General features: G+C 41.5%; 1 protein-coding gene across 1 annotated transcript in view; it reads right to left on the bottom strand.

Annotated features, from left to right (window-relative positions):
• HHIPL1 (HHIP like 1) overlaps positions 1 to 12778 on the bottom strand; it is a 39404-nt gene extending 26626 nt beyond the window's left edge. Inside the window, exon 1 of the mRNA XM_060755673.2 lies at positions 12188 to 12778. Coding sequence (XP_060611656.2) covers positions 12188 to 12475 — 288 coding nt within the window. The 5' untranslated portion in view covers positions 12476 to 12778. The remainder of the gene's footprint in view (positions 1 to 12187) is intronic.
• Positions 12779 to 13094: the final 316 nt, after the last annotated feature.

Genomic DNA, 13094 nt, shown 5'->3' with positions numbered 1-13094 from the left:
AGAAGCCAATTCTCTCACATCAGAAGCGACTTGCAGTTTCTCAATTAGCTCATTACATGAATTATTATTATTATATTATTCTGTTCCAAATCCCAACATCTAGGCATGGCATCAAGGCAGTGGGTAAGATTTGCTTGGTGCATGTCTTCAATGTCTGTTATTCAAAGGTAAGCTATGTGGATATACAGAGGGCTGTGTCAGATTATATCCTTGTGCTAAAGCAGTGGTTCCCAACCTGTGTTCTGTGGATAACCAGGGCTCCACAAGAACGAAAATATGGTCTGCTGCCTCACCATTACTACACCATTACCTCGAAAACACATGAGAGCAACTAGTCTCATGAAACCCTCTTATACACATGGCAATGGGGATGTCAGGAGGGAAGAGATTACTACTACCACATCAAGTTTAGATTATTAAATATGGTTTTTTGTGGGCAAGAAGATGGTGACTACTGGGTGGCATGTGTTCTGAATCAGAAAATCTCATCAATGCAAAAAACACACAAGAGACATACATAAAATCATCTGCTAGTAGTAATTATTCACTACTTCCTGACCTTTAGAAAGTTAGGGCACTAGGGAACAGAAAAAAATGTAACAAAATCATCAAATATGTTAAGTGAAGAGGGTGTGCCATTTCAAATGCATATCCCCTAATCATTCCAACTTCAACACACAAACACCTGTTTCCTTCATTCTGGCTTATATTCACCAAAACAAAGCCTTATTTTTGGCATAAATAACCTTTCATCAAACACATCCTTCCCTCTTTATTGCCATCCCTTTATTTCTTTGCCAGTGCTGAGATTGCTTCATACGCCTACAGTAACTAATAAATGAGCCCAAAGGACGTGCAGCAAACGAAAGTGCAATCCAACAAGAAGTGTTCTCCATATGTTCCAACAAATGCAGTGGAACAATACAAGAGAATGACAGGACATTTACACAAGTCCCTTGCAAACAGAAGCATACAATAATCATGCTCCTAATTGCAGAAAAGTTAAAACAGTTGTGCCACTTTATTGAAGTACTGAAATAATTGTTCTGATTAGGGTATTGTGAGAAGGCATTATGAGGGAAAGACTGATTTACATGAGAATAAAATAAGAACATAGTATATCCAAACCTATCCCAAGCTTTGGAAATATCACAAATTTATTGTTGTTGTCGTCGTTGTAGTCATCATTATATTTATTTATATCCTGCTTTTATCTTGTGATTGAGAGGCACAGTGGCTATTGAGTTGCATTAATACATCAGATGATCTATTCTTAATATATAGGTTTGTTTTAAGAATCAGCAAATTCTCATATGCATGCCCATCACTTGATTACTCAAAGCCAAAAGCCACCTGTAATTGAATATGCTGAATTCTTAGAGTTGAGAGAGACCACAAAGATCCAGCCTCCTTCCATGCAGAAAGACACAATACAAATATCCTAACAGATGGTTATCTACTAGATAATATCTAGCCTCTGTTTCAAAATCTCCAGAGAAAAAGACTCAATCACTCTGAGGCACTGTACTTCGCTGTTGAACAGTTCTTACTCTCAGGAAGTCCTTCCTAATGATTGGGTGGAATCTCTTTTCCTGGAGTTTGAATCTGTTGATCCATGTCTTTGAACTAACAGAAACTAACAGAAAACAAGCTTGCTATCTCCATGATGACATCATTTCAGATATTTAAACAAGGCTATTATCCCGCTTCATAGGAAATCTGCTACAAAACAGGAGCTTTTTTGTTGAGTTCCAGGGCCAGATAAGCAGATGACGAAAACAGAAGAACGGCCTGCTTCATGGGAGTGTGCTTGCTCCATCAATGTTTAACATTTACACAAATTATCAGCCACTGCCAGAAGGGACAGTTTTATCTATACTGACAATCATGTCATCACCACTCAAGCTGGGAGCTTTGAAATGACTGAACAGAAGCTCTCTGAAGCTTTAGATGCTCTTGCTGCCTATTACAAGGAAAACCAGCTGATTCCTAATCCATCTAAATGTAGATGTGTGCTTTTCATCTTAAGAACAGACAAGCATCTCGAGCTCTGAGGATTACCTCAGAAGGAATCCACTGGAGCATTGCAGCATGCCCAAATACCAGGGAGTTACTCTGGACCATGTTCTGGCTTATAAGAAACACTGCTTGAATATCAAACAAAAAGTGGGTGTTAGAAATAATATCATACAAACGCTGACTGGCACAACCTGGGGATCACAACTAGACACAGTGAAGACATTTGCTCTTGCACTTTGCTACTCTGCTGCTGAATACACATGCCCAGTGTGGAACACATCTCACCACGTTAAAACAGTGGATGTGGCTCTTAATGAGACATGCCGCATTATCACAGAATGTCTACGGCCCACACCACTGGAGAAATTACACTATTTAGTTGGTATCGCACCACCTGACATCTATTGGGAAGTAGCAGTCAGCAATGAAAAGAAAACAATCATCCAAATGAGCCGAAGTTGTTTGCTTGATGTTTGACAGGTCATTCACACATACAAGTCTTCTAGATGTCTGATGTTTTATCTTATGTCTGATATAGCAGGCTGTGTTTTTAATTTAATGTTAGTTGTTAAATCATAATTCATGTTTATATGTTGAGTTGCTAAAGTTCATTACTATGGATGTATTATTGTTGAATTCGGACATTGAATGTTTGCTTTTTATATTTGGAATCCACCCTGAGTTCCTTCGGGGAGATAGGGCAGAATATAAATATAGATTCCACTGTGATCAATAGCACTCCCTCTATAAACTCTCCAATAAAGTGTATTTAGAACTGTTACCTAAAGGGGTCATTCACCCCTTGTCTTAAGTTGGTGTAAACTCACAAATACTTCTTTAGGAACTTCACTTATTCCATTACTCAACAACAGGAAGTATCACCAAGGCAAACACATTAGCCTTTGACAGTTATTTTAGGCCACTGTCAACTGCGCAGAGTGAAAGTGATACGACAGTGTGATCTGCAATTTATTCTATTCTGGGGAAAGAAACAATGACATATAATAATCTCTAACTACATATAGGAAGAGATGAAATTTGGAGTATTCACATTCATGCACAGAGACACTTGTCAAAATAATGTGATTAATGAATCTATTTTGAGGAAAATTGCCATCTGTGAGCCTGAGAAGCTAGACCTAAATCTGTCTAATAGATCCCAGTAAATTATTCAGCTGCCATAAGATGAAACATAAACATAACAAATGGTTGAAAGAGGAAAGCACAAGGCTGTCACTGTTCTTATTTCATTGCTGGGGATGATGTAGTTTTTTGAGGCATAAGGCAAATAACATATGAATGGTCATGACTTGCTTCCCATGTTGCAGTGGTAAATTTGGATGGGCAGGTGATCATGGTGACAGCCATAGCTATGCCTACATGTCCAATCCAAAAATCCCCAAGAAACCATTTCAGGCAGGCTTTATCTACACTCGGAGCTAATGGGTTTTATACAACTAATGGGTTTAAATTGGCCCTTGTAAGCACAGAGGGAACACGGGATGCCTAGAAGTTTCTCTCTGCTAATCATTCTCTCTGCTAATCTAAACTTCCTAACACTATGAGACATGATTCCACTCCAACTTTTCTTATTACCCATATATCAAGAGCCAAATACAATTTTGCAAATGCTGCTAGTTTCACGTATTTGGTAATAGTGCATGCAACCTATTTATTTATCATGTCAGAAGCAAATTTGAGGGTACAGTTATGTCAATTTATCATGTCACAAGCGAATTGAGGGTATACAAGCAATGTTAAAATCTTGCCATTATACTAAATGTCCTTTGACCAGTAGCTGGCCACTTGGAGTGCCTCTGTGTTGCTATAAGAAGGTCCTCCATAGTGCATGTTGCAGGGCTTTGAATGCAATATTCCTGCTTCTTGGCAGGGTGTTGAACTGGATGGTCCATGAGGTCTCTTGCAACTCTATGATTCTAGGTAGTCTGTGGTTTGCTCTTCTCTACACTCACATGTTGTGGACTCCACTTTGTAGAAGCAACTTGCAGCATGCCATCCATCAGAGCTCAGAAACAGTTGTTTTGGATAACAACCCTCAAAGACTCCCTGCTGGCATGAACAGAGGTCATGTTGACTGTAAGATTCTGGAAAGCGGAGAACAAACAACTGGCTTTGTTGGAATGCAGCACAGGACCTTGACCCAAGGCTTCCTGGATTTTGAGTGTTTCTTTTATCCTGTATGCATCCCTTTTTATTTTATTCTTAGAGCAAATAATGATTTTATGTATTTATTTTTTTTATTTATCAATCAATATGTGTAAGTATACATTAATCCATCCTTTTGGCCATTATGGCAGTTACAATTTTCGCATATTGATTTATTAATAAAATAGGTCTATATGATCCAGGATCTGTAGAGTTTTTGTTAGGTTTTTAAACTCAAGTGATCAGTGATTGTTCCCATGATGGTAGGATCTTTCCTCCTTTTATTGTTCTATTATATCTATCTTTCAATTTAGGTATCAATAATATTTTGTATTTTTTTTTGTAATATTCTGGTCCCAGCCCATCCATCCCTGGAGCCTTTCCAGATTTTAAATTATCTAAAATGTCTCCAAACTCTTTCTCTGATATTGCTTGTCCCATAATTAATTTGTCGGCTTCTTGGATCTTTACTTTCCAATGTTTATCTATATACTCTTCAATTTTCTTTTTGGGGCATTTGTTTGCTGCATATACACAGATATCTTAGTTATGGAACTCTCATTGCCAGATAGATCACATTGGCTCTCAAACCATGACTAGGTTTTCATCAAGGGATCTTATGACAAGTCTCCGTTGCTTTTGCCATCCTTGCCATCCCTGGAATGAACTCCTCCTGTTTCTTGTAGAAAAATATAAATTTACACCATGGAAAGCAATATACTAACAACACACTCTGATCTATCTATTCTTAGCTGGGAAGGGTGGAGGGTTGACTAGTTTTCATTTATGACCTTATCACACCCTTATGCCCAGTCTCTGATGCTCTTTGCCTACTGGTGCCTACAGTTCCTATTACATGATGCAAGGTCTGTTTCATCAGACACTTATAGGCACCTGTAGGCAAAAAATCTGCTGTGAGTACTTTTTGAAAAACAGGAAACAATTGATTTTGATGGTCTTTAATTTTACCACATGCGTCTGAAATACAATGTTTATGTACGATGGGTAGATCCATCTGCATTTCATCTTCTGTGCCACTGATGGGTCCTTTGGACACATGTTGAGATCAGTCTTTTCATCCTGCTTGATTCTCATTTGCCAAAATAGCCATCAGTACTCTTCTGGTGGCAGTCAGAGAAAGAATATGTGAAAAGTCATAACATCAGGAGAGAATGTTATTGGAACATGGCCATACAGCCCAAAAAAAGTCACAGCAACCCAGTGATTCTGACCATTAAAGTCTTCAATAACACAAAGCCGTATATGTTTTCTGCTTTGCAATTATTGTTCTTCAAGCAATGCTGCTTGAATAAAAATGTGAAATTTAAAAACTTAGGATTCATGTTTGTGGTGGACACAGAGAATTAATACACGCCTCATTTAAAAGATATTGCAAAACGCAAAGGACTCAAGCACACAGGCCAACACCAAACACTTTGGGGCCACTCTCTGCCTAGAAAGAACACCACATAAATATGTAAATTAGCCATGTAAATGCTAAAAGAATAAGAAAAACAAGGCTACTTGTACCCATCCTCTTCATAACAGGTAGGTAATCCGATAGGTAAGTAAGTAGGTGGACAGACAGACAAGTAGCAGAGCAATTAGTTTTATTTACATACATGTATTTATTGTTATTTATTTCCTTTATTTTTACCCTGCTCTTCTCACCCCGACCTCATAGCGGCTTACAGTTTGGTCACTTCAAACACTATATACAAATGCTATGCAGAGTTTCATTGATCTGCATTGCTTTCTGGTGCTATCTATTGAATGGGTCCAGTGATCTTCATCAGTATTATTTTACATGGGTGTGTGTGCATGCATTCAGCTATGTGTTCAGGGTATGCGACGATAGAGGGATATTACCTTTAAGAAGGATTCAGCCTCCACAAACCTTTTCTTCCATTTCCAGTGCAAATGAGCCATTCAAAATAAAATTTAGTAATACAAAAATGTTTAGAATAATTTTGCAAAAAAACAAAACAAAACAAAACAAGACTCACTAACACTTCATGACTCACTAAAACATCATACATGTTTTCCATGCATGCACACTTTTTGTGCTGCAAGACCCACTTTTTGCGCCTCCATAGCTACGTGAGAAAATTCACCCTCACTTGTGCTTTCAGTGCTTCATCAGAGGAAAGCAAATTTAGTAATATTGGCTTTTGAAACTACTGTAATATGGTGAAGGAACTTTAAGTGGACCGTTCTAAGTGGAAAATGCTATATTTTTAACTGATTTGCTTTTCTTGGACATTTCACAACATGCTTTCCAATTAAAATGCATTAACTGTGTGGCCTTTCTGTCATAAGCTATGAAAATATTTTTCTGCAGAAACTTCGTTTATAGTGAGTGATATAACTAAACCCTTCTGCCTCCCAAATTTTGGTCTCTGCCCCACTCTAGTGAAAATTGCCTCATTACATCCCTCTGTGTGCATAACAGAGAGAGGGGTTCAAGTCTCAACAGAAAAGAAGGGAGGTGGGCAAAGGAGGAGAGAAAAAGAAAGATAACAAGACCATTCTTGCTGGCTTTTGGATTTAGTCCTGCCCAATACTTAGTATGAAACACTTGTTCTCTTTTTCACATGGAAAGGAGATCTTCAACTTGGCAAAAAAAGAAAAAAGAAAGGGAGGAAGTTAAGGAAAAAATGTAGCAGCACCTTTAAGACTATGTGATTTTTATTTTAACATGAACTTTCATGGATACAGGATCTACTTCTTCAGATGCAGTACTGAGAAGTATTAAGGCCTCAGGATCCAGAACGCATGATCCTCACCCCAAAATTTCAAAGACAAGAATCAAAATTTAGGGCAAGGTTCATGAGTTGCACCTTTCTGAATTCTATTACATTTGATCCTACAACTCTATAAGTGTATTTTATACTTGAGGCCTCAATACTACTCAGTACTGCATTTGAAGAAGCAGGACTACATCCGCAAGAGCTCATGCAACAATAAAATCAAGGTTGTCTTAAAAGTGTTGCCACATTTTTTTCTTTCCCTTCTCCCTCCTTTTTATATTACAAGAGACTGAGATGACTTTGAAAAGCCAGCAAAAACTGCCTAGACCAGCATTTCTCAACCTGGGGGTCGGGAACCCTGGGGGGCGGTTTTGACGGGGAGTCAAAGGAGTTGCCAAAGACCATCAGAAAACACAGTTTTTCTGTTGGTCATGGGGGTTTTCTGCTGGAACTATACATTCTTCAGCTGATGGACCACATTTCTCATTAGCACTAACCAGTACAGCTAATGGTGAGGGATGATGGGGGGGAACAATCCATTGTCTGGAAGATAACATAGTCCCCATTTCTTCTGGCACTTAAAACATTTCTTATAATGTGTTGCTTGAAAGCAACATGTAATAATTATTTAGTAATTTATTTAATAACTAGGTTCTTGTGGGTTTTTTCGGGCTATAAGGCCATGTTCTAGAGGCATTTCTCCTGACGTTTCGCCTGCATCTATGGCAAGCATCCTCAGAGGTAGTGACCTCACTACCTCTGAGGATGCTTGCCATAGATGCAGGCGAAACGTCAGGAGAAATGCCTCTAGAACATGGCCCTATAGCCCGAAAAAACCCACAAGAACCTAGTGATTCCAGCCATGAAAGCCTTCGACAATATATTTAATAACTGTTTATGCCATTCTTTCTTGAGTAATGCTTATTTGTTATGGGAAGTTGCTGCTAACTCTGAGAGAAATAAGATTGAATACTGTGAAAGCCATCCTCTGCATGGCTACCAGCCTCTTTCCAGTAGACTCAAATCAAGGAAAAGCTTCGTGAGAACCACAACTCCTCTTAATGTTGCCCCAACAACAGCAAGAGTATCCCTCTGGGCAGCTAAACCAAAAAAATCCCTACTAGACGGCCCCCACAAGGGTCTTCTTCCAGGGGCAAACCAAGAATAGGCAATGTGGGAGTCCCTGAACAGACTCAGAAGTGGAGTGGGCAGATCAAAACACAGCCTGGCAAACTGGAACTACCTAAAAGAATACTCCACCTTTTGCAACTGTGGAGCAGAACAAACACATGTATGCTTGTCCACAATGCCCTGCCTCATGCAGAGAGGAAGAATTGTTTAAAGCTACAGACAATGCAGTAGCTGTTGCACATTTTTGGTCAAAAATTATTTAACCGCTACTGTTCCCTCTATTTTTATCAGTTTTATACTTATTTATGCTTTAGACACATAAATAAATAATTGAATGAATGAATGAATGAATGAATGAATCTTGTTACTTTTTTCATTAGGTTTGAAAGCAAATAAATAAATAAAATCTTGGGCCATTTTGATGATTTTAAAATAATAATGAAATTTTGACAGGATTTCTTCTTTTTTTAAATAACCCACACAATGATGCAAATAACAAAAGAGAAAACCAACAGTTCCTAAAAGTAGCCTCAGTTATGAACAGTTGCGTACAGGGAGGTGCCTACCTAAGTTTTTCACAACTAATTCGCTTTCTGAAAAAGTCCTTTTCAGAGTATCAGCATATGAGCGGGCATTAATATAGCATTAGCCATCTCTGTCAAAAATGGCACAAGCCTGCAAAAAATAGGCTAGTGCCTTGTTGTTTTGGAATAGTGATTTTCCTGGACACAACTTTTTGAATCCAGTTGCCATCATATCCAACAGTTAGGGATTTTTTGCAGTTATTGTTGCTTCAAAGCAGTGTTGAGAGCCAGTATAGGTTGAGCATTGGGCAAGGAGTCTGGAGACCAAGACTCAAATCTTCACTCAGCAAGGGAAACCTGTTGACTGACCTTGAGCAAGTCACACTCTCTCAGCCTTGGAGGGAAAGAGGAGCAAACTTCCTCTGGACAAATCTTGCCAAGAAAACGCTTAGATAGGTTTGCATTAGAGTTGTCCTGAATCAGAAACAATGGCATATAACAACAAAAAAAGTGTAACCAAGGCGTAGGCAGCACATTTAACCCAGAAATCCCAGCCAGTTTACCAGCTGTTAAGAATTAGGGAGCTGAAGTCCAAAACTCCTGACAGTTCAAATTATGTCAAATCACAATGTGGATTAACCCCAGGGTAGTAAAAACCTCTCCTTTGGAGGGACTCACATGGCAAAGAAGGTCTGAAGGGTGGTTTGTAAGTTCTGTTTTTGTGTTATATGGTATTTTACTATGCTAATGCTTCCTGCTTCAACCCATGGAGAGAGGCAGGTATGAAATTGGATGATGATGACTTTTTTTTTACCCCTCCTATTACACTTTGTTACAAAATTTGATAAATATTCTGTTCCTGGTTTGAAAGTGTTATTTCCTGTTTAATTGTGTGGAACTTACTGTGAAAGTAGTTGCTATATTCCAGAAACTTCGTTTTTGTGGCTGCCACAATATATGTTGAATGGATTGAAACTCTATGACAATGTTTCTCAACCTGGGGGTTGGGACCCCTGGTAGGGTCGTGAGGGGGTTTCAGAGGGGTCGCCAAAGACCATCAGAAAGCATATATTTCTGATGGTCTTAGAAACCCCTTTGGCAAGGAAGGCTGAAGATCTCTCTGCCTCTCCTCTTCCTTTTTGGAAACAGACAGTGAATCCTCCCACCAAAACCCCTCCTCAACTGTGATTGGCTGGCCTCTCAGCCCATTGGAAGGGCTGTTTCTGAGATTTCAAGTGATGAGGGGAGAGCAGGCATGCTCGGTGCATGGCAGCATGGTGCGCTAGTGCGGGCGTGGAAGAGCATGTGAGGCTGGAGGGAGGCTCATGCTAGCAAGTACCTTCAAGGTATGGGGTTTTTGTATGGGAAGTTTGGCCCAATTCTATCATTGCTGGGATTCAGCATGATCTTTAAATGTAGGTGAACTGTAAATCCCAGCAATTACAACTCCCAAATGTCAAGCTCTATTTTCACCAAACTCCAGCAGTGTTCACATTTGGGTATATTGAGTATTGGTCCAGATCCATCATTGTTTGAGTTCAAAGTACTCTCTAGATGTAGGTGAACCACAACTCCAAAACTCAAGGTCAATGCCCACCAAACCCTTCCAGTATTTTCTGTTGGTCATGGGAGTTCTGTGTGGTAAGTTTGGATTACTTCCATTGTTGGTGGAGTCCAGAATGCTCTTTGATTGTAGGTTGACTATAAATCCCAGCAACTACAACTCCCAAATGACAAAATCAACCCCACCAGTATTCAAATTTGGGTATGTTGGGTGTTTGTGCCAAATTTGGTCCAGTGAATGAAAATACACCCTGTTATGAATTGTCATGTAAGATATCTGATATGCAAGATTTATTTTTATTCACAGGACCAAATTCAGCACAAATACTCGAAACACCCAAATTTGAATACTGGTGGGGTTGGGGGGGGGGGGTTGATTTTGCCATTTGCAGTTGCTGGGTTTTATAGTTCACCTACAATCAAAGAGCATTCTGAACTCCACCAATGATAGAATTGAACCAATTTGGCACACAGAACTCCCATGACCAACAGAAAATACAGGAAGGGTTTGGTGGGCATTGACCTTGAGTTTTAGAGTTGTAGTTCACCTACATCCAGAGAGCACTGTGGACTCAAACAATGATGGATCTGGACCAAATTTGGAAAAGATACTCAATATGCCCAAATATGAACACTGGTAGAGTTTGGGGGAACTAGAGCTTGACCTTTGGGAGTTGTAGTTGCTGGGATTTATAGTTCATCTCCAATCAAAGAGCGATCTGAACCCCATCAATGATAGAATTGGGCTAAAATACCCACACAGAACCCCAATAACCAACAGACAATATTGTGTTTTCTGATGGCCTTTGGCGACCCCTCTGACACCCCCGTGCGTCCCCTCCAGGGGTCCCAACCCCCAGGTTGAGAAGTGCTGCTCTAATTTATTGAAAAAAGGTAAAGGTAAAGGTTTTCCCCTGACATTAAGTCCAGTCCTGTCCAACTCCGTCCAACTCTGGGGATTTTAAATGTTTTCTGCTATTGTTCAATGTTTATGCTATTTGTGTATGAGATTTATTTTAATTGCTTTGTATTAGTATTTGTATTTTGCTTTGTATTGTGGTTGTTATTGCTTGCATTGATGCATTGTGGGTTCGGCCTAATGTAAGCCACACCGAGTCCCTTGGGAGATGGTAGTGGTATAAATAAAGTTTTATTATTATTATTATTATTATTATTATTATTATTATGGGATCAAATCCATTTCTAAGCTGAAGAGCCAGCGTTGTCTGTAGACACCTCCAAGGTCATGTGGCTGGCATAACTGCGAGGCGTGCCATTACTTTCCTGCCGGAGTGGTACCTATTGATCCACTCACATTTGCATGTATCAAAATGTGTTGCAGGATGTCCTGCAAAAACAAAAGTATTACATCAGGCCTGGGCAAACTTGGGCCCTCCAGGTGTTTTGGACTTCAACTCCCACCGTTCCTAACGTTGTGGAAGTTGAAGTCCAAAACAACTGGAGGACCCAAGTTTGTCCAGGTCTGTGTTACATAGTGCAATCCTTCTAGTGATCCTTTCCCCTTTGGAGGGCTTTACCTGGAACAGTTGAGGTCCTCCAACTTTTAGATAAAAGTTGGAGGACCTCAATTGTTCAAGGTGAGGTCCTCCAAAGGGGAAAGGATCACTAGAGGGCCCAAGTTTGCCCAGGTCTGTGTTACATAGTGCTGTCCTTCTAGTGATCCTTTCCCCTTTGGAGGACCTCACCTGGAACAGTTTAGATAAAAGTTGGAGGACCTCAACTGTTCCAGGCGAGGTCCTCCAAAGGGGAAAGGATCACTAGAGGGCCCAAGTTTGCTCAGGTCTGTGCTACACAGTGCTGACCTTCTAGTGATCCTTTCCCCTTTGGAGGACCTCACCTGGAACAGAAGGTCCTGCGGGTGATTTGTGCCTGATGTGTTACTGGAGCGAAAACTTGGGCTCATTGCCACTCCACTGGCCTCTCCTCCTAGCTATCACTGCAGTGGGCAGCCTAGCTCAGAGCAGGGGTCAAGGCGGTGTCCTCCTCCTCCTCCTCCTCTTGGTGGGGACTCACCTGGCAGAGGAGATTCTGCAGGTGGGCGGCGCAAGCGGCGTAGGCGCCCTGGTCCAGGTGTGCGCTGACGCTGTAGTAGCGGCGTAGTAGGGCGGCGTCGCGCTCCGCCTCGCAGCAGCCGAAGTCCGAGTACTGGACGCAGAAGGCCAGCGGCCGCGAGGGCTTGAAGGGCGGCTTGAAGTCCAGGCACTGCGGGTGCGACCGCGACGGAGGCGCCCAGAGCAGCCAAGGCAGGAGCAGCAGCCGGAGCGCCCTGAGCCCAGATGGCCCTCGCCAGGGCTTCAGCATGCTGCTTGCTTGTCTCCTGCCTGGCTAAGGGATGGCTGTGGGCATCCCCCCCTTCTCTTTCCCCAAAGGGCCCCTTCCCCGCTGCAGCAGCTGCAGTTCTTCTTCTTGGAAGGAGTGCCTGGCTGCGCCCTGATGGGGAGGTTTTCAAGCATTGGAGGTCCAAAGAGCTTCCCAAAGCGCCTCCAAGCTCTTAAAGGTCGGGAAGGGAAGGCAAAGAGAAAGAGGAGAAGGATCGGGCGCCGCCTCCCCGCAGCCTTTTCGGGGCGTGTAAACACTCGCTGGAGCGACGCCCGACCAAACGGACCCAGCGCCAAGGAGAGAGGCCCGTGTCGCAGGGAGCAGGCTGGCCTTCAGGGGCGAGCCCAGGGGGGAGGGAGAAAGAGCCTGGCTTGGATCCTCACTGCCTGGGAGACCAGGCTCTCATCCCAGGTTGTCTGATTTGAACTGGATTCTGTGAGTCTACACTGTCACATAACCTGGGGTAAGAAGAGAATCTGGGATCAAATCCTAGGGTATAGGGCAGGGGTGGCTCAACCCATTACACGAAGTAAGCATTTGCAGAAAATAGACCTTGACATATGCGAGATGTACTTACTGGGATGTATAGTTCACCTACAAT

The sequence above is a fragment of the Anolis sagrei genome, chromosome 1 (assembly GCF_037176765.1).
Source record: "Anolis sagrei isolate rAnoSag1 chromosome 1, rAnoSag1.mat, whole genome shotgun sequence".
Lineage (NCBI taxonomy): Eukaryota > Metazoa > Chordata > Lepidosauria > Squamata > Dactyloidae > Anolis > Anolis sagrei.
The sequence above is the reverse complement of the archived record's forward strand: the minus strand, read 5'-3'. Positions and strand labels throughout refer to the sequence as shown.